Source organism: Gadus chalcogrammus, chromosome 11 (assembly GCF_026213295.1).
Source record: "Gadus chalcogrammus isolate NIFS_2021 chromosome 11, NIFS_Gcha_1.0, whole genome shotgun sequence".
NCBI classification, from domain to species: domain Eukaryota; kingdom Metazoa; phylum Chordata; class Actinopteri; order Gadiformes; family Gadidae; genus Gadus; species Gadus chalcogrammus.
In genome coordinates, this window is record NC_079422.1 from 10,588,930 (window position 1) to 10,614,914 (window position 25,985).

Sequence of the window (25,985 nt, forward strand, 5' to 3'; positions counted from 1 at the left end):
TGTGTGTGTGTGTGTGTGTGTGTGTGTGTGTGTGTGTGTGTGTGTGTGTGTGTGTGTGTGTGTGTGCGCGCGTGTGTGTGCGCGTGCGTGTTTGTGTGTGTGTACTGGCTTGCGCAAGAGCTTGCATGGTTAGGGTTAGGGTTTTCATCAAGGAAACTGCTCCTTAATGTATTTGAGGTCACTTTGCCTTTCTTTTAGATTAAGAATATTGCAAGACTATCAACAGGATGTGAGACTGGAGGGATAAGGAATAAATCCTAATGGCAAAACATGGTCAGGATTATTCTAAATATTATAACTATTCATACTAACATTTATACTTCTATCATTATCATTAATACATTACTATAGATGTTACTCTCATGAATAACACTAGTCCATTTTTCATTTTTAAAGAGAACACTTCTCTGTATGACCTAAAGATGGCGGTAAAGCTTTCCTATCTTGAATTCTCAGCTGTCGTCAACCATTTTGTGTCTAGTTGTGTCTTGTTAGTGCATGCATCCCCTCCAATGATCCATACTCCTAGCATTCCAATGACTAGACAGATATATCCAAACAGATCAACGGCTATTAAGATAGATATCTGTATAAATAGGTTAATAGATATGTAGCAAAGGCTATTAGCCTACATGTGTATTTGACAGGATCAATTTGACAGGCAAAACGTGAGAGATATCATTTGAGTACTTTATTAATTTTCACTGCACATCTTAAATTCTGGGAAACACGTCATTATGGATGGATGTTATGTCCTTTAAAAATACATGAGGTGGCATTGGAAGGGCATGGAACATATATAAATCACTTTAATCTGTCATGTTATCTTTAAACTTATATATAAATCGATATAGATATCAAGACACATAATTGTGGCACACACATAAGATATAGTTGCCTACTTGGCACTCGAAAAACCCGAAGTAGAAACGGAGGACAACTAACTTCACCCAATCCAGCTGATTCGTCTGCAACAGGTCCTGAATGCCTGAAAGCCAGTGTTTTTGTTAAACGGCCGGTTTATGAGTATGACTGTGTGTTAAAAACCTGTAGTATGCCGTAGCCTTGGGTGCAGCAGCAATAGCAGAAGCATCAGCAGCTCTGAGCCAGTTTCAAGGGCAGATGCAGCCTGTGCTGTGCTAGGCGTATTAAGTGATGTCATTAGAGCGATGGCCTGTAGTGGGGGGTGATTAACTAAAGTGCTCAATGGGAATCGTCTGTATATAATACACCAGTAGCACCGGCCAGAGCGGCAATGAAGAGTGAACATAATCTATGCTGCAGCCTCAACTCACTGCCTGCTTTTACCATCCACCGTTCTGACACACGGCCCTTCATTGAGGTGCTAAAACCGAAACCGAACAAGGGAAGCAGAAGAGGAAGCCCCACGGGCCCAACAATGGCCGACGCCGAGGCACATTTTCTTAATTGAACTGCTGTTGGCTGCAGCGCCGTGCCGCTCTGTGATCCACACAAAACACAAAACATTGTGTTTTTAGAAAACACGATGGTACAGATTACAGCAGTTAAGATTGAGCCCGGTGGGGCTTTGGACTCCTCATAAAGCAAAGCCTTCTTGCATGTGTAACTAGCAGTGTTTGGGCCATATGGTTCTGCTGGGGTTGATGCTCGGGGGGGGGGGGGGGGTACCTTTCTGCCAAAAGGTACTGGATTCAGTCCCCAATGTGCTGCGATGTCTCTAAGCCCTTTGCATGGATGAAGTGTCTGCTGCAATAGATTGGTACAGGGGAACAAGCCAACCACCAGGCATGTGGATGTGGACAAGCGCTAGTATACGACACAGTTCACAGTCTGTTTCAGTGCATTGCAGTAAGCAGCAGCCCTCACATTAGGAGGACAAAAACAACCAGACCAGGCGCAGAGTGAGACTGTTTACTGACGGCAAGATTCATCCATTGTTATATATTTCCGCCTTGGACCGAAATTAATAATCATTGTCTGTCGGCCCCAAAGTCTGATTGACTAGGCCTATTTATGTTGCCCTCGACATAATAATTAGTTTGGTTAAGCCGGGGGGAAGCAATATTATTTAACAATGATTTCCGTGGCCAGTTGCAGCGACCGCTATATTATGAATTACCGTGCAAGCCTTTGGTCTATAGATTCAGTGTTATTTTATGAGTGGAAATTGTAGTACAACAGCAGTGTAACTGTCACACAGTCAACACCACAGAGAGAATATGTTTTGTTGTTAATGATAACATGAGGAGGTTAAGCAAAATGCGTTGGGATCGGCCTCTGGCGCTAGGTTAAGATAGTGAATCATGCCATCTCTTTCTCTTCTGGGCGCTTTGGCTGGGTATGAAAATCAACCCAGTCAAGGTCTGCCTGTTAACATGGGTCTCCCTTGGCAGGAGTGGGGTGGTCGCGGTCAAAGTATTCGATGGTTACACATCATGTTATAACTATGGCCTATAAAACCTCAAACTAACAAGACAATACAGTCACATACATAGGCAGCAACGGTAGGATTCAGCACTGGCAGAGCAATGAAATACATAACATTCTTCACATAGCATATTGTAACAATCACAACCTTTCTTTCTATTCTCAGGTTAAACTATGAAACAACAAATCTAACACACAAACTACGAAACTTTAATCCTCCTCTGCCCATTGCACTATCATGTGGATGTCTTTTTTGGAACTGAAAATGTGAAAGCAAAAAAGCACACCACATTTACAATACATTTTTTGTTTGTACATTGGATGAGGGATGAATGTAAAGCAAAAGTCATGCATTTGGGTCCAGGATGAGCTGAATGGTACACACAGGAGCCCTCTTGGCTGCTCTGGCTGCTGGGGCCAGAGTCAGAGACAAACGCTGTCGGGTCAACATAATAGTCTGACCACCAACAAAGCGTGAAAAGTAAAGAAAACATCTTGTATTAGCTCTTTTTTTTTACGCTGCTTTATGGCATTATGGCACGTCATCCATAAAATACGAATTACTAACTTATAATTACATTATTGGATACACAGTATTTCATGGACTCCCTTTCTGCATAATAAAATATTTGTATTTAGGTTCAGTGTATTTCTGTTTTGGTCATAATATCCAAATTTCTTAAAGGATTTCCACTTGATATTTTCTACAGTTGTAATAGCAATAGGGCTTGTACATCAGAATGCATCATGGGATTTTTTGTTGGCGATACTCCCCCATTGTGTTGAATCAAGAGGGTAGTAGTAATTTTAAACCCTAAACGAAAAAATACCCTAACCTAGGCTTATCAAAACTTTGTTTTGCCACATCTCGCATGAGAAACGCTGCAGCAGTTTCAAACAGAACAATGTCACCGGTAAGGACAAATAATTTCACGATTAATCACTAAACAATAACCAAACACCATCACTACCAATAACATTCCTTTGCTCCTATACTTCCGAAACGGAGGCAGCCATTGCATTGTGACGTCACGATGTACAAGCCCTATAGTATGATAAAAATATATCACATATTTGGGTTGTTATTACCACACGATTGTTTAAATAAAAAGCACAGAGCAGAGCAAGAAACAGCAAGAACAAAGAGTAAGATAAAATACGACCAAACCCTGCCTTTTTTGCTGAGACACAGTGATGTTTCCAGAATGAGTTTGTACCCGTCCGCCTACTTCCTGTCATTAGGCGGCTGCCTGCTCCCCAACACTGTCGTCGCGCTTGACTGCAGTGCTTACAGAGACAAGCGTTGCGGCCATGTTTCACCGCCTCCTCGTCTGCCAAAGGATTGTGCTTAGGGGCCAATGTCCCAAAAGAGTTAAGGCTTTCTTAGAGTTTCATAAGATCTCCTTATCAGATTTATTTATTTCCTTTACTTATAGAGATGCACTAGCTAGATGTACGAACAAAGTTTCAATGAGCATGTGTGTAGGTGTGTTTAGATGTATGAGCAGTGATAAAGGTTCACAATTTCACAAATAAGCACTATTAAGTATAGCTATTAAAGTGATTTGCGGACTGGCGGAAATATTGTAATTGGCTTAGTATTGTATTTTTACTCCACTTGTCGGATATGTATTTTATTTTTAAGTCAGAAAAGGCAAGGTTCGCAAAGCACTTGTCGGAGTGTGGATCTAGATTCATTCTTGATATGTTTCCTATAATTCGTACGCAACGTATGCTTCAATTTGCAGACGACTCATTGTAAAATATGTGGTTTTGATTTGATGCAGCTTTCATACTACGACCATTACAATTATGCTTTTTTATCAATTGAATCTGACATTCGGCCTGAAAACTTTTTTCACACATTTTCCCCCCAAAAAAATAAAAAAAGAATAATAATAAAATCAATACGGGAGAAAAAGGTTCCTCGAGGAGAGCATCTCAAACTCTTTTTGTACCTCCATGCTCTGCGAACCTGACCTGGACCTCAGACGGTGGCCACGCCCGCCTCTTATTCCTCCTGTCCCCATGGAGACCTCGGTGAAGACAGAGACAGGGGTTAGCGTTGGCATGGGCTAGAGTTACAGCAGCCAGAGTGCGGCCACCGCCAGCAGCAGGGAGGAGCCCAGGGTGGAGGCCAGCGAGGCGGCCAGGGGCCCCGCGTTGTACACCAAGCGGTAGGAGATGACCTCCGTCTTGACGCCGTCCTCGGTGGCCATGCAGCGGAACACGCCCTCCTTCAGGGGCAGGTCCACCGCCGTGGGCCCCAGCACGCAAGAGTCCCCGGAGAACAGGCAAGGGTAGCTCTTCATGAAGTTGTCCATCTCCCAGCGGTAGGTGGCGTGGAAGGAGCGCACGGGGCAGGGCAGGAAAACAGAGGTGCTGGACCCCACCACCACGTTCTTGGGGGAGGTTTTGTGTTGCTTTTGGGCTGCTGACCAAGGGAGAGGTAGGGGAAATGACGATAAGATGGAACTTCTGGACCGTTATTGAACATTTTGTAATATAGTGTGAATATATTAGCTGTGGATATCTTCATGATCATGAGGAGATCATGCAAAAAGGAAGAAGTTGAGATACTTGTGTGTTCTGTTTTGAAATCATAACGCATAATCTAGAGTTGATACCTTTGTAGATGCATCTAAAAACGAATATACAGTAATTCCTAATGGTTCAACTATTTTTGAGAGGAGAGTCAGTGATCTCTTCCAAGAAACTATTCGACTGAGACTTTTTTACGGCTGCTGCGTCAGCTCTCATAGCTCAAAGGCATCTGGCTTAAAATAACTGTCTAAAATTTTCTTCAGTGGAAACTACAAACATCATTTTGTTTACTTCTTTGCTTTCATGAAGTTTGGCCTTGGCCGTTCAGAAAAGACTGCATACTGTATCCCCCAACACCATCGTACATATTCATTGTAAATCACTCTTCCCAAGGTTAAAACCCGTCTTCGGGATTGGAAGCAGGGCATCAGTTGATAGTTTGAAGAAAGTATTTACCCTGAAGGCTCTTTTCCGGGCCTCAATTATATGATAATAATCTGTAGCTGTGGAGCTCTGAAATATTTAATTAAGACAAGAGAAGAAAAGAACGATGATTTACACTCACCAGCAGCTACCCCGCAAACAGAAGCGTTGGACTGATCGAGGTTCTGAATCAGAGACCTGTTGGACAATAACCGAGAGAGGGAGAGAGGAAACATTTAGTAACAGTAAGCAACAAAAATAAATTGCCTGTAAGTCGAAGATCAACTATTGGGCTAAGAATTAGAGGTCTGTTAAAACAAATCTCTCTTTCCGATCCACAAAGTTAAAATGAAAAGGCACTCTCTGTGAAGTCCTGGTTCATTTATATCTCTGCCGTTAACCTCCATGGTTATTTACTTGCTACAAAACACCAAAAGACTTTAAAATACATTCTAATTTAGTTCGTAAAAATATGGACACATGACTTCATAACATAGCTTGCAGGCGTTTGATTTCTCATGCTGCTTAAATAAATGATGAGGTTAGTTTACAATAACATATTTATTATCTGTTTGCAGTTTATAAGTGCAAACAATAAATAAAGATGAAACATTTTGCCAACGCCGAATAAATCTATTTCTGTAGCGCTATTCTGTTTGTGTGTGTATGAGTGTCTCTCTCTCTCTTTGTCTTTCATTTGATTTTCTCAAGAACGTAATGAATGGAGAAATATTTAAACAAGCACACACACACACACACACACACACACACACACACACACACACACACACACACACACACACACACACACACACACACACACACAAACACACGCACAAAGGAAAAGGAAACAAAAGAGAAAAGACATTCAGTGAACGCATCATATAGCTTCGTCATTAAGCCATAGAGGCTGCAGCATAATATTGAACGTGGGGCCGTAACCGTGACAACACAATTTGCATCCGGCTTTTATGTGGTCCTCCGGAGCCTGCAGCAGCCTGGTGGCAGCGAGGCCACTTCCTAACTCACCCAGTGGTGATGTTGTAGCCAGTTGGAATGGGGACACACTTCCTCCTGGCCCTGTCCCATCCGCAGTACGGATCCCGGGAGAGGATGCAGTCCCTGCACGTGTCACCATAACGACCGCAGTCAGCCAGTTGCAGCCTCTGGACCTCCATCGCTGTGCCAACATAGAGGTGTCCCTGTGAGAAGCGGGAGGAGGAGAGGATGATGGGGTGTTAGACGATGATGTGGTGATGAATGTGTCATCGCCTATTAGGCTTCATAAAAAGATATAAAAAATATTTTTGTAAAATTAAGTAATTAAGTAATTAGTTTGTTTAACAGTGATTAATAAAAATAGAACAAATCTCCCTTTATACATAAAGTTATATGACTGATTGGAATTGGTTATAAACCTTGTAATAAATAAATACATTTCTAAGACTACAAACAAAAGCATTTTATTGCTAGCAGTCCACTAAGGCACTCGACCACTCTTAGGATCAGCTCCACTTCAGCTGCTGAGTAGCGGGTTGAGTGAGCGTTCTGTCAGCGTTTGCATTTGGCTGGGAAACGCTGCCATAATAATCAATGGGATGCGCCCCACCGATCATGTTGGGGTCGCGTTCGATGGGTGCGTCCAAGCAAAACAAATCTCAATGGCGAACTTTAGCAACAATTCTCCAACGTCACCCATAAACGATGACCTCAATCGTTTTACATTGATTGTTTCCTGGGGTAAAATTGAATGTTATTCCATTTTTTCAATCGTGGAATAACATTGTGACGCCAGGTGTGCCCTGGTGTCACGTGTCCAGTTGACTACTTTGAAGGTTTTAGTCGAGCGCTCAATGGTCTAACTTGTAGCTCATTACCTTTGGCCCGTCAATGGCCATGTTCTGGACGGGGCCCTCATTGTGGAACAGGGTGTACTGGGCAATGACGAAGGCGTCCTCACTGGTGTGCAGGACCTTGAGGACCTTGCCTTGTTCTGGTGGAGCAGAGAGAGGAGCACGTCAGGGTCGATCACAATCACAGGGAACATGGAAGATAGATCAGATATACAATGTGCACTGGCACATTTCTCTGTGGAGTTGTGAGTAGATAGAGAAACGCACACACACTAAGACATGGTGCAGAGATATTAAACATCGCACAAGACACGCATATGGATCTCGCAGACACGAGGGCCGACACAGACGCACACAGACACGCACACAAACACACAAAGACAGAAACAGCCACACAGAGGGTATACATTAACATAATATGAGGCACTGAGATATTATGCAAACATAAGAGACACTCAGATGTCTCACACCAGACAGACATACAAACACACACACACACACACACACATACACACACACAGACACACACACACAAAAACACATCCAGACACACAAACACCCGGCTTGCAGAGCTTTCTTGTGGGTCAAGCCTCTAGCACACTCACACACTCAAAACAAATACAAAAATAGTGATGGAGTCTTGAGCTTGACAGCTTAAAACCCGCTGCTAATCTGTGCAGGATGTGTGGCATATAGCCTCGTGCCTGGTGATGCCTTGAGAGAGAGAAAGAGAGAGGTCTTTTGTAGGCTTCTGAAGGAGCTAGCACACTATCACAGCCATGAGAGTGCAACTGCTAATACTCCCTCTGCCATTTTGAGGTATAATGCTGTGCTTCTATGGGAGCAGGTTTGTATCTATTAAAGCCGCAATTGTTGAGCTGTATTCATATTTCGCTTATCATTCACTTTACACTTCCTCAGTGTTTTGATGCGCTACAAATATATCTAGCATATTATGTTTGATTTGAATTTCCTTTCTCCCTGCTTCGACTCTTTTAACTTGATTTTCGACGAACAATGATTTTTTCAGAGACATATACATCTGCTCCTATAATTATGATAATACAGTTTGAAGCACTGGCAGATTAAAAGCTTTTTTAAATTTGTATTATCTTTTACGCTCTTTTTCCTCTGATATTTATCTTATCTTGTTAATTAACTCTTACATCCCTTCCCTCTCCTTTAACTGCCCTTCATTGGTCGTTTGGAACCAGCTGACATTACGCTGAAAAGACAAGATAATCAGTCTAAATTCTGCCATGTGAGTCGTTTTTAAGCCTTCACGTGTCCCTGCATTTGTTCATTCATTCATCCAAATGAGTACATACATGCACCCGAACCTTGAGCCACCCTGAATACAACCACAGCCTTCTAGATGTTTCTCAATGTAACCCCTTCATTGCAGTCTCATAGGTTTTGCAGGAACATGATATTCTCTAAGGTAGGGTGGTCTGACTCTTAGTCAAACATAATAGGTTCTTCACCAATTTCTACAGCCTGACCTGCACACCTCTCAGCGCTTGTTCTGCTCATGTAATGGAAAAGGTCTGGGTTCCTAGGAGAGGCAAATTGCCTCATCATAAAAGACACATGGGTTATCAGAGTCGAAAACAGAACGAAGCCAAACGTGGATTTTTTTCTAGAGGTCTAAACTCTAGGCATTCATCGTCATGTGACAGGTGTTTTTCAGGTGGAGGCGAGGATGTCGGAGACCCGTGGGGCAGAATAGCACGTAGGCTATTTGAGTCTAATCATGGCGTAACCACCCATGGCGTGCCTGGTGTGTGCCGTCTACATCAGAGGTGATTTGTATTCAGAGCTCAGTGGGCCTGAGCTAGTCATGGACGAGATAGTTAAGCTGACAAATTGTGTCCTTTTGAACGTCAAAAGGACACAATTTGTCAGGTTTGTAGTCTACCAACCACTCAATATTCAAACGGTGGCTCATTCACATGTCACACATTGAATTTCCTGATGTGCTGCCATGTACCACTGGGCCTGCAGCATTGTGAAGGACTCTGACCCATATCTTTGAAAACGCATCAGGATTAATGTAATGGCCAGAGGGAAGAGTGCCGCCTATTGGCCACCACCCGACACCATTTACATTACCTGGCATTCCCCGGCGGTCTCCCATCCAAATACTAACCAGGCCCGACCTTGCTTAGCTTCCGAGATCAGACGAGATTGGGCGTGTCCATAGTTGTGTGGCTGTCATAGATGAACGCCTCAAAGCGAACAAGACTGGCTCTGCAGGCGAATCGATTATCTTATTGACACTCCTTTTCAGGCCCAGGCCAGCGTTAAATGTGTATTTCATGAGAGAGACAAAAGACATACTTTAGAAATCACCTCTTGGCTTTCCAGTCTTCTGAGTCAGCGGTGCTCAGCCTCTTTTGAGTAGTGCAGCCCCCAGATCCCATTCTACCTCACCAGTGGCAAAAAGAAAACACTGCAGCGCACAAGCTCAATGCACATGAGGCAGAAAATTAATTTTACATACGAAAAATATCTACTTCCTATTTTTACACAATCAATTCATCATTTTTAGTTTGTTTCCGTTTTTTTCACATACCCCCAGGGCGACAAAACAGTAGCCCCGGCTGTAAATCACTCTGCTGCCCAACCACCAGCACTAACACTCTTTATGCTGTCAAGTCTGACATCCTCCGCGATTCAGCCAATTGTTATTTGTACTTGTACTTACAGTCCGAGTTGTTGGAGCGAGTGGAGGACTGTGTGTATGTGTGTGTGTGTGTGTGTGTGTGTGTGTGTGTGTGTGTGTGTGTGTGTGTGTGTGTGTGTGTGTGTGTGTGTGTGTGTGTGTGTGTGTGTGTGTGTGTGTGTGTGCGTGTGTTGATGTGTGTGTGTGTGTGTGTGTGTGTTTGTGTGTTTGTGTGTGTGTGTGTGTGTCTGTGGGTCTGTGTGTGTCTGTCCTCTGTGTGTGTATGAATGTGTTTGTGTGTGTCTGTGTGTGTCTGTTTGTTCGCGCGAGTGTGTACGTGTCGGTGTGTGTCTGCCTTTGAATGTGTCCATGAAAGTATGTGTGCTTGTGTGTGTTCATCAGTCTATAGATGCGTGTCTGTGTGCGCATGGAGAGTGGAAATGAAAGGGCTTGCCAGCAGCCTGTTTAGAGTACAGTGTGTTCTTCTCACAGCTTCTTCTTCTCACAGAAAATAAGAAAATTACAACCAGCTTTTCCCAGCACCCTGTTCCCTTTCCCACAATCCTCGCTGTGGGAGGACTTCCCCCACCCAGTGCTCCCGTCTCAGATCTGCATTCCCGTTTCATCAGCCTCCTAACCCCGGGAAATGGGAACAGGGGGGGGGGGGGGTTCTGTGGTCTAAATATGTTACCATGGCAACGCAACACTCAAAAAAGGGTCTGCTTGTTTAAGCTGGGAGGAGGAAATGGAATGGGTAACGTTACGTCTACTGTTCTTTCTCTTTTCCTGATCGGCAGAAGGACGGTGTTGTTAACCAGACACACAAAAACACATGCGTCTACACACACGTCCTGATGAAAATATCCATCTAGCTGGATCTTTAGTCCGTACCACAAACTATATTCGATTTCATTCGACACTATTTGATTATTTTGCATTAGATCATCTGTGATAACGTCGTGCTTTGGGGGGCTCACATTTCAAAGTCAAATAAACACTAGCATAAATCAATGTGCCACCACCAGGTGAGAATGCCATCAGATAGAGTGCACCATGGAGGGCTGGGGAGGGTCTTTCATTTCTTTGTCAATGGCAACAGGAATTAATACACCAGTCTTGAATGGGTTGGGTCTGGCAAATGTTAATCCATAGAGACCACACAACACAGCACCAGGTCACTGGTCTGACAGGGTCAACATTAAACCAACCTTCACCACGGCCTGCACCACCCCTTGCTCTGGAACAACAGCAGCAGATGTCTGCCCCCCCCCCCCCCCCCACCCACCATTGCAAACTAAGAGTGATTTGTCCTCCCGCCACCACGCTGCTCTCTGCTATAATTATTGGTTCACCATCCGCTGTCGCAGTGCAGGATATACTCTGGTGATTCCATCACCAGGGGCGGCAAATAGAGCTTCCCAAAGTGCATCTAGTTACCGTTGTAGTTTTATCGGGGCCAAGGCCGGCTGGCTTTGTTAATGGCCACCGCTCTGACTTTCAAGATGGCTCCAAAGTGCCACTATCCATCACAGGAGGTTGGCTACTCCTCTTGACTACTGAGAAGGTCGTTCACAACAAAGTCAGACATTTGATGGCACATAATGTAAGATCACCACGTGAAAGCGAAAGAACATGTGGGTGATTCTAGCCATTCAGAGACGGTCACTGTTAATGTTACCGTCCCAGCAGTATTAATGCACAGGGACACACTTTACATAACACATAACTCACACACACGCACAACAACATGCATACACAAACACACGCACACACAGTTAAACAAGCTTTGAGGTTTAACCTCAATAAAGGATGTGCATAAAGAAACGCGGACATGCACTCACACAAACACGCACACACACACAAAAACACACACACACACACACACACACACACACACACACACACACACACACACACACACACACACACACACACACACACACACACACACACACACACACACTCACCGGTCCCCAGGTACAGGACGCTGTAGTGCTCATCGTTGACTGCCAGCACGATGTCGGCCACGGTGTGGGTGATCTGGTCGTCGGTTGGCAGGTCCAGCGGCGCCACGCCCACCGGCCGGATCACGTCCTCGATCTCAGGGTGGTAGCGGATGATGCCCAGGTTCTTGATGTCGTTGTGGCCCCCAGCCGTGGAGTTCCTGCGGACACACTGGTGGGGGGGAGAGGGGGGAGAGGGGGAAGAGGGGGAAGAGGGGGGAGATGGGGGACAGGGGGGAGAGGGGGGAGATGGGGGACAGGGGGGAGAAGGGGGAGGGAGTGGTGGTCAGAGGAGAGACGGCTTCAAACGGAAATATCCAAATTAAAAAACCTTCCTTCCATGTTTTGTGTTACCCTCTTGGGGCTTTTGTCTTCACATATAGGCCAGACATCATCGCTTCTTGGAAATAAAAGCTGACTCGTGTTGCTTGGTGTTTTTGTGTTCCTGCGAGGTTTCCCCCGTTTAGCAGAATACTCAACTGAATGATAAACAGCCGGTTTAATTGACCTCAGATTAAATCTCTCTCTCTCGCTCTCGCTCTCTCTCTCTCTCTCTCTCTCTCTCTCTCTCTCTCTCTCTCTCTCTGTCTCTGTCTCTCTCTCTCTCTCTCTCTCTCTCTCTCTCTCTCTCTCTCTCTCTCTCTCTCTCTCTCTCTCTCTCTCTCTCTCTCTCTGTCTCTGTCTCTCTCTGTCTCTCTCTCTCTCTCTCTCTCTCTCTCTCTCTCTCTCTCTCTCTCTCTCTCTCTCTCTGTCTCTGTCTCTCTCTGTCTCTCTCTCTCTCTCTCTCTCTCTCTCTCTCTCTCTCTCTCTCTCTCTCTCGCTCTCTCTCTCTCTCTCTCTCTCTCTCTCTCTCTCTCTCTCTCTCTCTCTCTCTCTCTCTCTCTCTCTCTCTCTTTCCCTCTCTCTAACTATCTGTATCCCCCCTCTTTCTCTACTTAACTTCCTCTTTCCCTCTCTCATTCCCCCCCTCTCTTTTTTCTTCTATCTCTCTCTCTACCCCTCTCTCTCTATCTCCCTCTCTCTATATATCTCGGTACCACTCTCTCGATCTCTCCCCCTCTCTCTCTATCTCCCTCTCTCTCTATATATATCTCGGTACCTCTCTCTCTATCTCTCCCCCTCTCTCGATCTCTCCCCCTCTCTCTATCTCCCTCTCTCTCTCTATCTCCTCCTCTCTCTCTTTATCTCGGTCCCTCTGGCTGTCTCTTCCTCACCGTTCCGGGGCGGTTTCCGGTGAAGGGGCTGCTGTATCCTCGTAGCTTGGAGGTGGAGAAGGCCTGGTCGATGTCCTCTATGGAGTAGGCACAGATCACTGTTCTCCCCCTGTGGGCACAACTCTCACTGTCACCAACTGGGCGCACATACCAAACAACATCATGTAAAAGTAGTCATCAGCAGTCAGCCCACGACGAGCACTGATTGAGCGTTTGGAATATCCAGGACAACAGGCGAGTTCAGTGCCTTTAACTCATTTGGAAAATGAAGAAAGCCGTTGGTACTTGGACTCCCCTGGACTTAGAATGCCAAACAAAGCCGTAGAATGATTGGATGCACTACGAGGGGTCAGAGTTGAAATGGTCTGAACTGAGGATTCTGTCCTGTTCTATTATGGTGTATTCTAAGCCCAGTCACACACCAGAGAGGTGCACCACTGCCTCCTGTTCAGCCACACCCTGAGGCCAGGGTTCTTTGTGGTAGGAGATAGGGTAGTTGCTAGGGTTTGCCAAAGGTACCGGGTTTGAATCCCAAACGTCCTGAGCCAACTTGTAGACATCTTTGAGCAAGGTGTCCAAATGATCTAGCTTCTCCATTAAGACTGCATTTGAAAGTCACTTTGGATAAAAGTGTCTGCAAATGTACAGAATATGACCCCTATGATTGATGCATGTGGTTTAAAATAGATTCCTTGCTGACTGTCATTTCCTGGGCGAGGCCTTGCCCTTCTGTGTATTTTTTCTGGGGGATTATTATTCAATCTGATGGTTCTATTTTAACTGTGTCTTTATATTACTATTAGACAGGAACTCTCAAGTATTATATGAACTTGAAGCTAAAGTCATTCAAGTATTGCTTTGAACAACACAAAGGTGAATTCATTTTTTTTTTGCTAGCTCTAGTGAAGTGCAAAACAACCTGAAAACATCAAGTGGCCAAAGATGAAAAACAACTCAACATCTCACAGTTTTGATAAAAAATAAATAGTTTAAATTAAAATGATTTCTAAAAATCAATGGTTTTCAGGGCCCTATTTTAACAGTCTGAAATGCAAGTGAGAAGCACCAAACGCAAGTATTTTTGTGGAACTGCTATTTTACCGATGGATAAATTACTCTTGCGTCCGACGCAAATCTAAATAGGGTTTGTCTGAAGTAGCCTAATTATCCGAAGGTGTGGTTTGGGCGTGACGTGCAATAAACCAATGAGGGTGCCATCTCCCATCCCCTTTAAGAGCCATGAGCGCATTTGAATCTGACAAGCTTATATTTTGACAGTGTGTTTGCAGTCTCCGATGAGACAATTTATGACCACATGAATTTTAAACCTCAAATGGTTCAGTTTTTGCCAATATAATATGCCTTAATTCACACATGGAATAGCGTTTCCTTCCACAACTTTAGAAATACTGAGTACTCAAATACATTTCGGCAAGGAAAACTTAACACATATATGATATGTGGCAACTGTCGTTCTATTTAATGACATACGCAATAGCCTACATTAACAACTGTTGTTTCTTACCAGTATTGTATGCATTATCGTAATCGACTTGTGTTCCTAATATGCATGTGTCCCCCCGTTAATATAAATTGCCATGGACTGTAATATGCGTTACGTGTTTAGTTTGCATGTGTTTAAACAGATGAATGAAGCGCGCCCGCATTCATTCATTATTTTACACATTCACACACGCACGCCCGCATTCGTTCATTCTTTTTAACACACACTTGCGGTAAAACAATGTTTTCTCATGATCAAATAATCATGAAACCTAAAAATTCTGGGCTTGTACACGATGTCTGTCTTAAGAAAATATGTCTTTGCTGTACGGTGTTTGCAGATGCATTCATTTAAAAGTACAACTTATTGCCGCTGTATCAGCTGTTCTTTCCCAAATAATTTACCAAGAATGTGTGGCTAGGTAGATGAGAGAATCAAAGTGTATGCGCGAGGTGCACAAGCAACATTATACATCGCCCTTAAAATAGCATCTGAGCAATGCGCCATTGCTTTTAAACCAGGTATTTCCTGGTTTGTGGCGGGATTGTTTTCTGAAATTGCAAAATAGCACCAGGGATACGCCAGAACACGCCTCCTCCTTTCGCCGAACCGCCCCTTTGGGCGCAAGATCATTCCCTAATTTACCGACGTGTGGCGGTGAAGGAAAGAGAACGCTTTGCGCCAGTTGCAAACTAGCAACGATACATGCGTCAGGGTAGAAAGTCAATTGCGCTGGATGCAAGATAGGGCCCTCAGTGTTATACAGTGGAACACTCTGATTGTTAGCTGCTCACTCAGCAGCTAAACTTATACGAGCCAATGCGTAAGGTTAGCACTTTCTCCCCAGAATAGATCTAAGAACGTAATTGTTTTTATGAGCCAGAAAGAGATGTGAATAAACAGTAAGTTAATTAAGTCTTTAATTAATTGAATAAACAGTTAATTAATTATCTCTTGAATTATGACTTTTCTGGACCATTTTTATCTATTTAGTCAGCCTTGATATCTCATATAACTTCAAAAACTTTACATAATATCAAAGAAAATGATTACTACATATATTTCCCTGTTGATCTAAAAATACATCTGTTGATATGTTTATCAACAGACATGGAGGCAGCTCCATGTTTTTACGTAAGCGTGTGTGGCTAGCTGATGGCAGTGTGTCTCTGTGCGCCTGCTTGTGCAGAAGTGTTTGTGCGTGTGTGTGTGTGTGTGTGGAGGATGTTTGCGGGTGCAGATAATGTTTCTGTAGTCTAAATCGTGGTCTTGTCTCAATGGGTAGAACATGGCATTAACACTGGCAGGGTTAGGGGTGTGATCATCACCGGGGGCTACCCATACTGCAAATGTATCAGTAATGTAAGACACAGAAAAGCTAATTCCACCAAACAAAATTTCACCAAATCTCATATAAATAGATATGGCTTAAGGTACGGGTTCAATTCCCCCCCAGGGGCCACCAATGCTAAGAATGCATGACATTGTTGGGTTTAGATGTATAACATCATCCATCAAAACCAGATAGATGCCTTACACTGAAATGGAAGAAGTTCTGGCCTCACCATGGGTTGGAGAACAGTCCGTACAGCACGCCAGCGCGCTTGTCCTGGGCCGTGAGCACCACCGCCTGCCGGATGTTGTTGTACTGCTGCTGGGTGCTGCCAGAGCCACACATCATACGCGCCTTCATGAAGGTGGTCCACGAGTCGGTCAGCAGCGGCTTGATGCCTCCCTCGTCCACCTGGGGATTCGGATAGTGACACACGTTTCAAATATATCCTTCCAAATACTCCAAGCTACACACCCAATCTTTTGGTCTAATCATGGGTTTGTTCACATTGACCCTATGAGCAGAGGCGGGGTCGCCATCGGGACGATCGGGAGGTTTCCTGGTGGGCCGTTCCACTTATGTGGGCCGCGGCAGTAATTCGGGCGGCTGTCAGCCCCCAGCGGCCGCTGTGTAGTAGGTCACGCGAACGAGCAATCGCAAAATGCACAAGATCTCTGTCAGGATCCCCCGGCCAGCGCCTCGCAACCTACCCCCCCCCCCCACACACACACACACATTCCGCCCCTGCCTATGAGTTTGTTAGGTTGGGCGTTTGATTCTTGAAAAGACTTGACCTAGATTGACTTTGACTTTGTGACTTTCTGCCAGGAAAATGGTGGCTGGAGACATTGCTCTTCAAAGTCCTGGTCACGTCAGGTGTATTTTTCTAGTCCTTCATTCCTGAAATGAGCCCAAAGGGCCCATACGTTGACATATTCATGGCAGGGGCAACAGGGTAAAGGGCATTAAGTCTTCAAAGGGGGTTCCCCAGCTCAGCACAAAATGGTATGTGATATCAGGGAACAAAAAAGGACGTAAACAGGAGTGGAAACTACCGCTTAACTAGCAAACGAATGAACGTTAATGTTAGCATTAACATAACTCTCGATCGTGATAGACTCTCCCAGTTAGCTCTACATAGGAGCGATGGTACTGCTCTGGTTGTGACTCATCTCCTTTCATGTATTCCCAAACTGCGCACTTGCAAATTAATATTTAATCTTCAACACGAGGCACGAGATAAAACACATATCTGTAGAAGCCATAGGGGGAAATATTGCCGCACTATGCAACGGCTCATTTGAATACCCCATTCTTTGATGGTTATTCTGAGGATTGAGGCTTGATTGAGGCATTAATTAGCCTCAGTAGGCCAGTTAGCTTAAGTAACAGTATGGGAATTTTCAAGATAATAACCAGTAGCATTAAATGATGCAACAACATATAGGCCACAGAAGTACGTCGTCTGATAAAAAGGCCAAGATGTCTGTTATTGTTGAAGACGGCCGGCATTGACTTCAGATTTATGTGTGCTATTTCCCCAAAACAGCCATTTTGTTTTAGCCCCATGCCGCTATGAAAATATCCACTGTTGAGGAACTCGGGACACAATGAGGTCATGCCGGGGAAGAAATCGGTATCCGTGGCAACCTATTAGCTTATGAATATGACTATCAGTCCCTAGATGACTAAATCGGTGTATCACCGCATTAACAACAGAGAGGTATCACTAGGGCACACTGTGCCTGTGACGTGTTCTAATGAGAGGCTGAGCCTGGGAGTCAACACGAGTCAGGGGGTTCTCTCACAGTGCAGATCCTCCCGATGCGGGCCCGATACGGCTCCTCATCCACCCGGGCCGTCTTGTTGAACTCGCTGAAGAAGAAGTAGATCTCCTCCTTGTACTTCAGGGAGGACGGGATGATGGCTGCACCGGCGAACTGGGGATCTGTGGGGAGTCACAAAAGAAAACATCCTAGGAAAGAGGCCTTATGTTTGTTCATATATTTTGAGTGAGAAGTTTTGCATTTAGAAACCAAACCTAGAAATGACTCATTGTTTTTCATGACTCCAATACACAATCTTCACAAACCTCACAGACATGGTTCCCGTAAAATGAAAATAATCCACGCCAGGCTTAATAACAAGTTATCTTGAATATTGTGAAGTTAACTAAATGGTTCTTATGTTCCGGAAGCCCCCCATGCTCATATTGTGATGCAGCAGCAGTGCCACGGTCACTCACTGAGCAACCAGACGTTCTCAGCCTTCAGCAGTTTCTGGGAGCCGAAGGTGCGGCGAATGGATCCCGTGTGACCCCCCACCGATGACAGGGCTGAGTAGAGGCTCCCGCCGTCTGAGGGAGAGGGGGGAGGGGGGGAGGGAAAGGGAGGAGGGGGAGGGAGAATCAGAGACAGTGAGCGTGATAGATTGATAAAAGGGTGAGAGCAGGATTGAGGGGAAAAGGGTGCTAGAGTGCTACGGGAGACCTGGAAATACAGAGAGGGAGAGACAAAGAGAGAGGAGGAGGAGATATATAGGGTAAGAGACAGAGGTGGAGAGAGAGGTAGACAGGGAAAAGAGTGGGAGATCAAATCAAGATGGTGAGAGGGAGAGAAAAAAGAGGTGCAAGAACATCTGCAAGAATGAGAGGAAAATCAAGACATAGATGCAGAATAATTTCCCACACTGCTAAGCTCACCGCCATCAGCATATTCCAAAGGAGCTTGTTTCCATAGCAATCCAACGGCTAAGCATTTGGCATTGTGACACTAATGGTTTCCTTCCACCATGTAATTATCAGAATTGTGCCCTAAAATTGATTGGCTCGTTGGTGAAACTATCGAACAGCTGAAACTGAAACAACATCAGTCATCGCAAATTAGCATAGAATGAAATAACATTGATTCTATCCATGTCCGCCGTGCGCATGCCCACTGCATTAACTGTGTTTTCTCAAGAGAGTGACTTAACCCGGTTTTGCATCTACAGCTAGAATTGATTTCTTTGCTTGTCTCCAAACTGCTGTTACTCATTGAACGCGATCATGTGTTGGAACAACTTTATGGTTAAATTAGGGTGTAGCCTGATGGTTCCCGTTTCAAATAGCCTGTGTGGTTAATTAAATGGGCTGCGCTGGTAAACGGCTGATGTTTGGGGACCCATTCAAGCAGAACAGGGGGATTAATCCATGCACTCAGGCATTGTCTGGTGAACGGATCGAGATACTGAACTGACTATTGACTGCGGATGTGTCTTCTTAACAACAGAGATAAACAGGCAGATTAAACAGTGCCCTGGATGCGTGAGCCGCCATCATGGTTTGGTAAGGCAGAGAGCTTCCGCCCACTCCTCACACTTCAGAGTGATTTAAAGAGTGGCGCTAGCAAAAAGAGGGTCTACCACTTGAAAAGACACAGCTGCCTCTCTTACTCGAAACCGCAACAAGGAAATCAATCTGGGTGTAAGTATTTTGGAGGATGACACAACACCATCAAGAGGGATGTGAGAAGTCCCGCCATAGAATAGGTTTAGTGAAAAGTGAAGGCTCATTTATACTGTGTCGGATATCCGCCAGAGGTAGGTGATGGGTGCCAGCGCCTGGCCTTGCTTTTATGATTCTGCATTCTCCTTGTCGATCATCAAAAGGATTCCTCGCCCCTGATTCAGTTTGACATCTGGTAATCTTAACAATGGGAAGATGATGAAAATATTGCCACACCTCCTCTCCTCAAATGGTCTGTTCGCGATCAAGAACGACGCTGAAAACGGAGCAGGAAAGACAAAAACAGACCCTTCCCCCGGATGTGTCAGGGTCACTACAACCTGTGTAGCTGCGTTTCTGTGAAGGTGGGTTTAACCGACGGCGGCATTAATGGTACATGGACTGCTTTTATATAGTGCTTTTTTGTAACCAGTGACCACCCAAAGCGCTTTACAATATTGCCTAACATCCACCCATTCATGCACACATTCCCACACTGACGGCGGCGTCAGCCATGCAAGGCGACAGCCAGCAGTTAGGGTTAGGTGCCTGGCTCAGGGACACCTCGACACCCAGCCAGGAGGAGCCGGGGATCGAACTAGCAACCTTGCGGTTACCAGCCAACCCGCTCCACCTCCTGAGCTAAACGCCGCTCATTACAAATGGCAAACATTGGGGACAGTGGCAGCGCTGACACTGTGTTCACCGCTTTAAGCTTACCTGTGGCGAGGCTTATGGCCTTCTGGGAGGGGTACGGTGGGGAAATGTCGGACGGCGAGCCAATCAGCCCACTGCCCTGGGCATCAGTCAGCACCGTCTCGTTGACCTTGGCAAGGAGGGAAGTGACATCACAACATGGAGCGGCAGAGATTGCATTCAACACGGTGAGGCATGCCAGAGGAAGAGTTGTCTCCCTGTGCGGAAATCATTTTCCATCCATCAATTCATGATGGATGGAATTTAGAAGCAATTTGATTTGTTCTCTATAAGAGAAAATAAGAGTCTGCCTTTGAGCAAAATGACTCGCGTCACAATTGGTAGAAGCAGTCTATTTCCGCCTCTGTTTTATCACAGCTTTATCTTATTTATTGTGACACCAAACTGCGAATCCCTGAAACAACAACCACAAGCGTGTAGAGCAACCTCTTATATACCCTCTACCAACAGTTAAGCACATATTCGAAATCGGCCTCCTCCTCTAATAATTTTTCCCTAGCGACAGCCGTGAAAAATGTAAGTGCAGCTGCACACACACGGAAAGACAGCAGGAGATGCGGGGGCTTTGAGTCTCTCTCAGGCTATGTACAGAAGATGATGAAGAAACACACATTATGTGTGTTGCATTCAGAGACTTTGCTTACCAGCAACCAGCACTTGGGGCTCCCAGCATTGGTTCCACACACGACAAAGGTGTCATTAACCTTCTGGACGACAGTGATGAAATTATCACACTCCAACTGTGTTAGGGAGAGAAAGCGGGGGAGAGGATGGAGAGAGTGAGCGAAGGGGGACACGAGAGGAGAGAGAGGCAATAAGGAGAAAAACAATTGTGTGTGTGAGGGAGAGAGAGAGAGAGAGAGAGGGGGGGAGGATAGAGATAGAGAGAGTGATTGAGAGAGAAGCAGAATGATGAGGAGCGTGGGAGAGGGACAAAGCATGGAGAGGAGAGAGGAGAGAGAAAAGGAGAGAGGGAGGGAGAGAGTGAGAGAAAATAAGAGAGAGAGGCAGTGAGAGAAAATAAGAGAGAGAGCGAGAGAGGAGAGGGAAAAGAAGAGAGGGAGGGAGAGAGAGTGAGCAAAGGGGGAGACGATAGGAGAGAGAGGCAATAAGGAAAAACAAATATGTGTGTGAGGGAGGGAGAGAGGAGAGAGGATGAAAGAGCAGACGGACGAGAGGGAGAAGAGGACCAGAGGGAGGCGGGGAATCGAGGAGCGGAGGAGAGGAATACAAAAGCAGTGTGGAGAAGACAACGGCGGATAATAAAGAGGGATGAGGCGAGAGGAGACGGCAGGGAGAGGGGCGGTTGGGACAAAAGTGGAAATAAAAACACTGAAGATTAGAGAATATGTGGGTTGTGGCCAGGGTCTAAACATTATGCCACACCGAAAGAAGAGCTTGGAGCGTCGGCCACAGAACAACGCAGATGCTGCAGTGGCAGCCCTCCACATAAATTACTTATTCATTAGAGAGAGAATGGAACTAATCCCCCCGAGACTCGGCAGGTCGTCCAATGAGAATAATTTCCCCCACACAGCACAGAGAGCAGCACACGTTCTGTCTTCGATTCCATCCAAGAGCCCAGTTAAGTGCCACCTCGGGAAAAATCGGACTTTTACTAACAATCTAGAAGGAAAGTGTTTATAATGAGGAGATAAAGCGTGTACGGAATAAAAGAAGGAACGCAAATGAATCACACTCAACCTTACTCTACTTAAGAGCAACTAAAAACTGATTTATTCCAAGAAAGAAGAATGGAAGGCAATCTTTAAATATTAGGCCAAATCGTCTATCCAAAAAAGGGAATATTTTAAAATGGGATTTACTTAAACAGCAACTGATTTCATTTTACATTCTGTATATAGTTTCCTGAAATATATTCATCGAATCCGCTCTAATAATAAAAAAAATAAAAAAATCCATGGAGGCCAGACCAGCCTACACATGAACATCGTGTTGACAGATATTTATGGGTTTAAGAGGGGTCAGGTGTGCGGGGGAGGGGACGTGGGCAGCCTGTCGGCATATCTGCCAGTAGAGGTCGTCAGCATCTCAAGGCCTCTCTCTACATGCTTCAGGCCACTCAAGGAAGCAGCAGCAAAACCTGGAGTCTGCAACATGAACGCCACATCGCAGCAGGGCTTCAGAACCCACTCCCGTACATGTCCATCAAAGCAAAAGGCGGGGCTTGGATGTTGTTCACTAATTGGTGTATTGATGAGCGGGGCTGCATGCCCAAGCTTTCCTGTGGGCCCAGCTAGGCTTACTAAGCGTAGATTTGATAATAATAAAATTTTGAATCTTGTACCTGCTCTACTTTTGAAAAGTTTGTTACGTTTCAACAATTGGAGGTGGTTTCACCAGACGCTGTTTTAAGAAAGGGGATTTAGTTATAGTTATCTTGTACTGTTGAGTTTTCTCTTCATTTCTTATTTTTCAAGCTGCGACAAAATGAAATAAAGTACAATGGTGATGATCATATTAGACATGTTACCATGATAAAAGACGTTTTGGGTTCACAACCCCTTTCAAGGATAACATGAGGGGAAACCATACTTTCCCCTCATGTTAGGTCTAAGGGACTAACGCAGAGAACAATATTTGAGATTGGTCCATTATTGAGCGAGAATGCTGCAGCCGTAATCCTCAAAACGGCCTACAATGTAATCCTTTGGGGCACTGTTGGGCCCTGTCAATGTACGTTCTCTCTAAAAGCTCTTTTTTTTCCCACTGAGGGGCTCAGATTGTTACTAAAATGTCTGACAGCTTTATGGAAAGGATCCCTACAGACTAATTTGATTGTTTCTTTACATTTCTCTTGAGTCAGGTTGTTTATTATTGTGTCCAACCAAGTGTTGCTCAAGTTGTTACAGAAATCTCAACAGTCAGTCACCCAAATCGAGATACCACAAACTTTGGCTTTCTGTAGTCCACCACAACAAACCATTACCGGTTGCTCCTCTCAACTTTCACTGACGTTTCCTCAACTCAACTCGCGAGACAGCCCAAGATGCCAGAGAGAGACTCCTCCTCGGGCAAGACACAACAACAAACAGAAAATTGTTTGATTTCTCTGCAGGGATCCTCTCATGTTGTCAGACACTTATAATGTCAATCTGAGCCGATCGATAGCAAAAACAAACCCCCTTAGAGGATCATATACAGTACAATTGCCCCAAAAATATTTAACGCTTTATATGCTCAGTGACAGCCAGGCATATGCAACATCAAGATCACAGTTTGTTTCCAAGCAATTTCACACACATGTTGATTTGACCAAAGGAGAGACAGCGACGAGATGTCCACCTAGAAGTTACTGGTCACGGATTGAGTGAGTAGGGCTACCTGCGAAACCGCTCAGCTACAAGTTAGAGCTAACCTTTTCTAATAATACATCGGCTGTATAGTTGGTTGATAAACCCTCTTCTAGTGTATGTTCGGGGTCATGAAAGGTTAGGTGGGTTGTGCAGATGCATGAATTGAACGAGGTAAAATGGAAGCATACCTTGGGCGGGGCGGCCTTGGCCATGCATGTGGCTTTGGCGGTGTCATCGCTCTCCACAGGGATCTGTGGCAAGGTGAGAGAGGAATGGCGTGTCACGTTCATCCACAACATTCCTCACACTCAAAAGCACCATCTTCACCTTCACTTTCAAGATTCCACTTTGTTGTCATTGAACACAAGTTGCTTGCGTCCTCGACGCTGCACACTACCACCGGCGACACAAGTGGATAAAGAGAGTAGCAAAGACATGGAAAGGATGAAAGCTTGTTCTGTGTTTTGAGAAAAACTGTCCTCAATAAGAACCAAATACTCTGTGAGGCTGTGAGCAGCAGGAGTGCAGCCAGCAGGCTGACTCCAGGCTCTGTAATTATTTCCTATCAAATGCCTTAATTGCAGTGCCGCTCTCTTGTCTGCTTCGAGTGCAGACATCAGCCCCCCCCCCCCCTGTGAGTAATCACTAATGCAGCATTAGCATTATTAGCTTGGCGTAATGACTTCCCCCACTGCCAGCTACCTTATGAGCCCGTACAGCTGCGTTATGTATGCACAAGGCGCCCTCCTCTTCCTCCTCTTTGTCTCGGTCCTGTCATCGACCCGTTTAACTAGGTCAGAACCCCGGCTCCAACTGTCCTCTCGCTCCCTATTCTCTGATAGAAGTGTCTAATGATTCATTCCCGAGCTCTACTGTCGTTTCTGGACTTTCAGAAGAGAAGGGCGTAGCTGTCTAGCCGTCGGCTAGGCCGACACCACCAGCGTATGTCCACACTAAACTTGGTAGATGTGGTTGGTCATGTCTGTCCTGGTGATGCGTGTGGGGACTTGGAACAGCTCTTCGTAAAACAAATTAAATACACAACATCGTCATTTTTAAAAAACTGTCCTATACTATATACATATATATTTTGTTGTTTGCATAGGCTATATTTCATTGTCATAAGCACACTGAACTGTGTAGCACTTAAGAGGATTCACACGTTCATGTTAAAAGGGTAGTTTGAATTGTAAGGCCGCAGACCAGAAAAACAGCATAAAAATTGATATAAATGACAAACGCAATCTTCATCTGTATTCTTATCATAAGGGGGTCTCAGATAAGCTTGGCTTGTTTCTCTCTGTCTCTGCCCTGTCTCTTTTTTTCTGTCTTTCTCTCTCTCATCATTCCTCTCTCTCTGTCTCTCTCTCAGCCTCCCTCTCATGCCTATTCCCTGTAGAAGCCCCCCAGAGCAAATAGAGCAGTTGGTTTTGTTTCAGTCTCTCCAGCCAGTACCAGAACTGAACATAACCAACGGACCATGTGTTACCTGCAGGTCGCGGACCCCTCGGTCGGTGAAGGTGAGGATGAAGACCATGGCCTTCCCCCCTACGTACAGCGTGTTGGTACCTTCCTGGTGGTACATGCTGATGTAGTTCTCAGGCTTGGCAAAGTGGAACCGGGGGGGTCCTGGTGGGGAAAACCAAACCGAAGGGGGGGGGGCAATTAAAACTGACCTGTGGTAGTTGAACTGACATTTTGAATGCATGGAAATTAATTGATATCATGGGAATTTCATGTATGTATTCTTACTGGAATATGATAGAATAGAATAGCTCAACTGGTCAAGCTCCCTATTGGGAATTTGACACCTAACCCAATACCTGGTTTCAATTTCCACTAAGTCAACCCATGCTCAAAAAGTTTGCTTTGCATGTCCATAGTAGGAACTCGCCTGATCCTAAATGAGCAGCTTCTGAATTCACAGGGGGTCATTTTGGATAGCATTGGATAGTGGTAATGAGATAGCATAGAGTATAATTCAAGGAACAGCAAATACTGTGGATCGATTCCGCTCCCCACTTCCAGTGGCGTATCTGCAGTGGGTGTGTTACTGTAATGAAGACATCAGGAGATAATGAGAGGGCTACTTCATTAGGAGCTTCTCACATATTTATGTGTGTAAAACAAGGCCAGCCTGACACATCTAATTATGAGTCTGGGTATTGGGATTTCACTTTGGCCAGAAATTTAGCAATGTTAGCCTACTGTGTGTGTGGGTGTGTGTGTGGCGTGTGTGTGTGTGTGTTTGTTGGTGTGTCTGTGTGTGTGTGTGTGTGTGTGTGTGTGTGTGTGTGTGTGTGTGTGTGTGTGTGTGTGTGTGTGTGTGTGTGTGTGTGTGTGTGTGTGTTCGTGTGTGCGTGTGTGTGTGTGTGTGTGGGTGTCGGTGTGTGGGGGAGGTGTTCTGCGAGTGCGCCTGTGTGTTTGTGATTGGGTTTGTTTGTCTGTGTTTGTGTTCTTCGGTATGTGTGTGTGTGTGTGTTTTTTTTTTGTGTGTGTGTGTGTGTGTGTGTGTGTGT

The 25,985-nt window shown here is 45.1% G+C and overlaps 1 protein-coding gene across 2 annotated transcripts in view; it reads right to left on the reverse strand.

Moving 5' to 3' along the window:
- Window positions 1–685: 685 nt before the first annotated feature.
- The window catches only part of si:ch211-113g11.6 (uncharacterized protein LOC559008 homolog), a 29,063-nt gene continuing 3,763 nt past the window's right edge, over window positions 686–25,985 (reverse strand). Inside the window, exons 2-14 of one of the 2 annotated variants that reach the window (XM_056601263.1) lie at window positions 24,956–25,095; window positions 23,655–23,717; window positions 20,794–20,889; window positions 20,153–20,258; window positions 18,194–18,304; window positions 17,757–17,896; window positions 16,181–16,359; window positions 13,112–13,220; window positions 11,862–12,069; window positions 7,254–7,369; window positions 6,406–6,578; window positions 5,519–5,574; window positions 686–4,840 (exon numbers count right to left, since the gene is read on the reverse strand). In XM_056601263.1, the coding sequence (XP_056457238.1) occupies window positions 4,491–4,840; window positions 5,519–5,574; window positions 6,406–6,578; window positions 7,254–7,369; window positions 11,862–12,069; window positions 13,112–13,220; window positions 16,181–16,359; window positions 17,757–17,896; window positions 18,194–18,304; window positions 20,153–20,258; window positions 20,794–20,889; window positions 23,655–23,717; window positions 24,956–25,095 (1,847 nt within the window). In that variant the 3' untranslated portion in view covers window positions 686–4,490. Of the gene's footprint in view, window positions 4,844–5,518; window positions 5,575–6,405; window positions 6,579–7,253; window positions 7,370–11,861; window positions 12,070–13,111; window positions 13,221–16,180; window positions 16,360–17,756; window positions 17,897–18,193; window positions 18,305–20,152; window positions 20,259–20,793; window positions 20,890–23,654; window positions 23,718–24,955; window positions 25,096–25,985 lie in introns of both variants that reach the window. The other variant, XM_056601262.1, reaches the window with a different exon arrangement.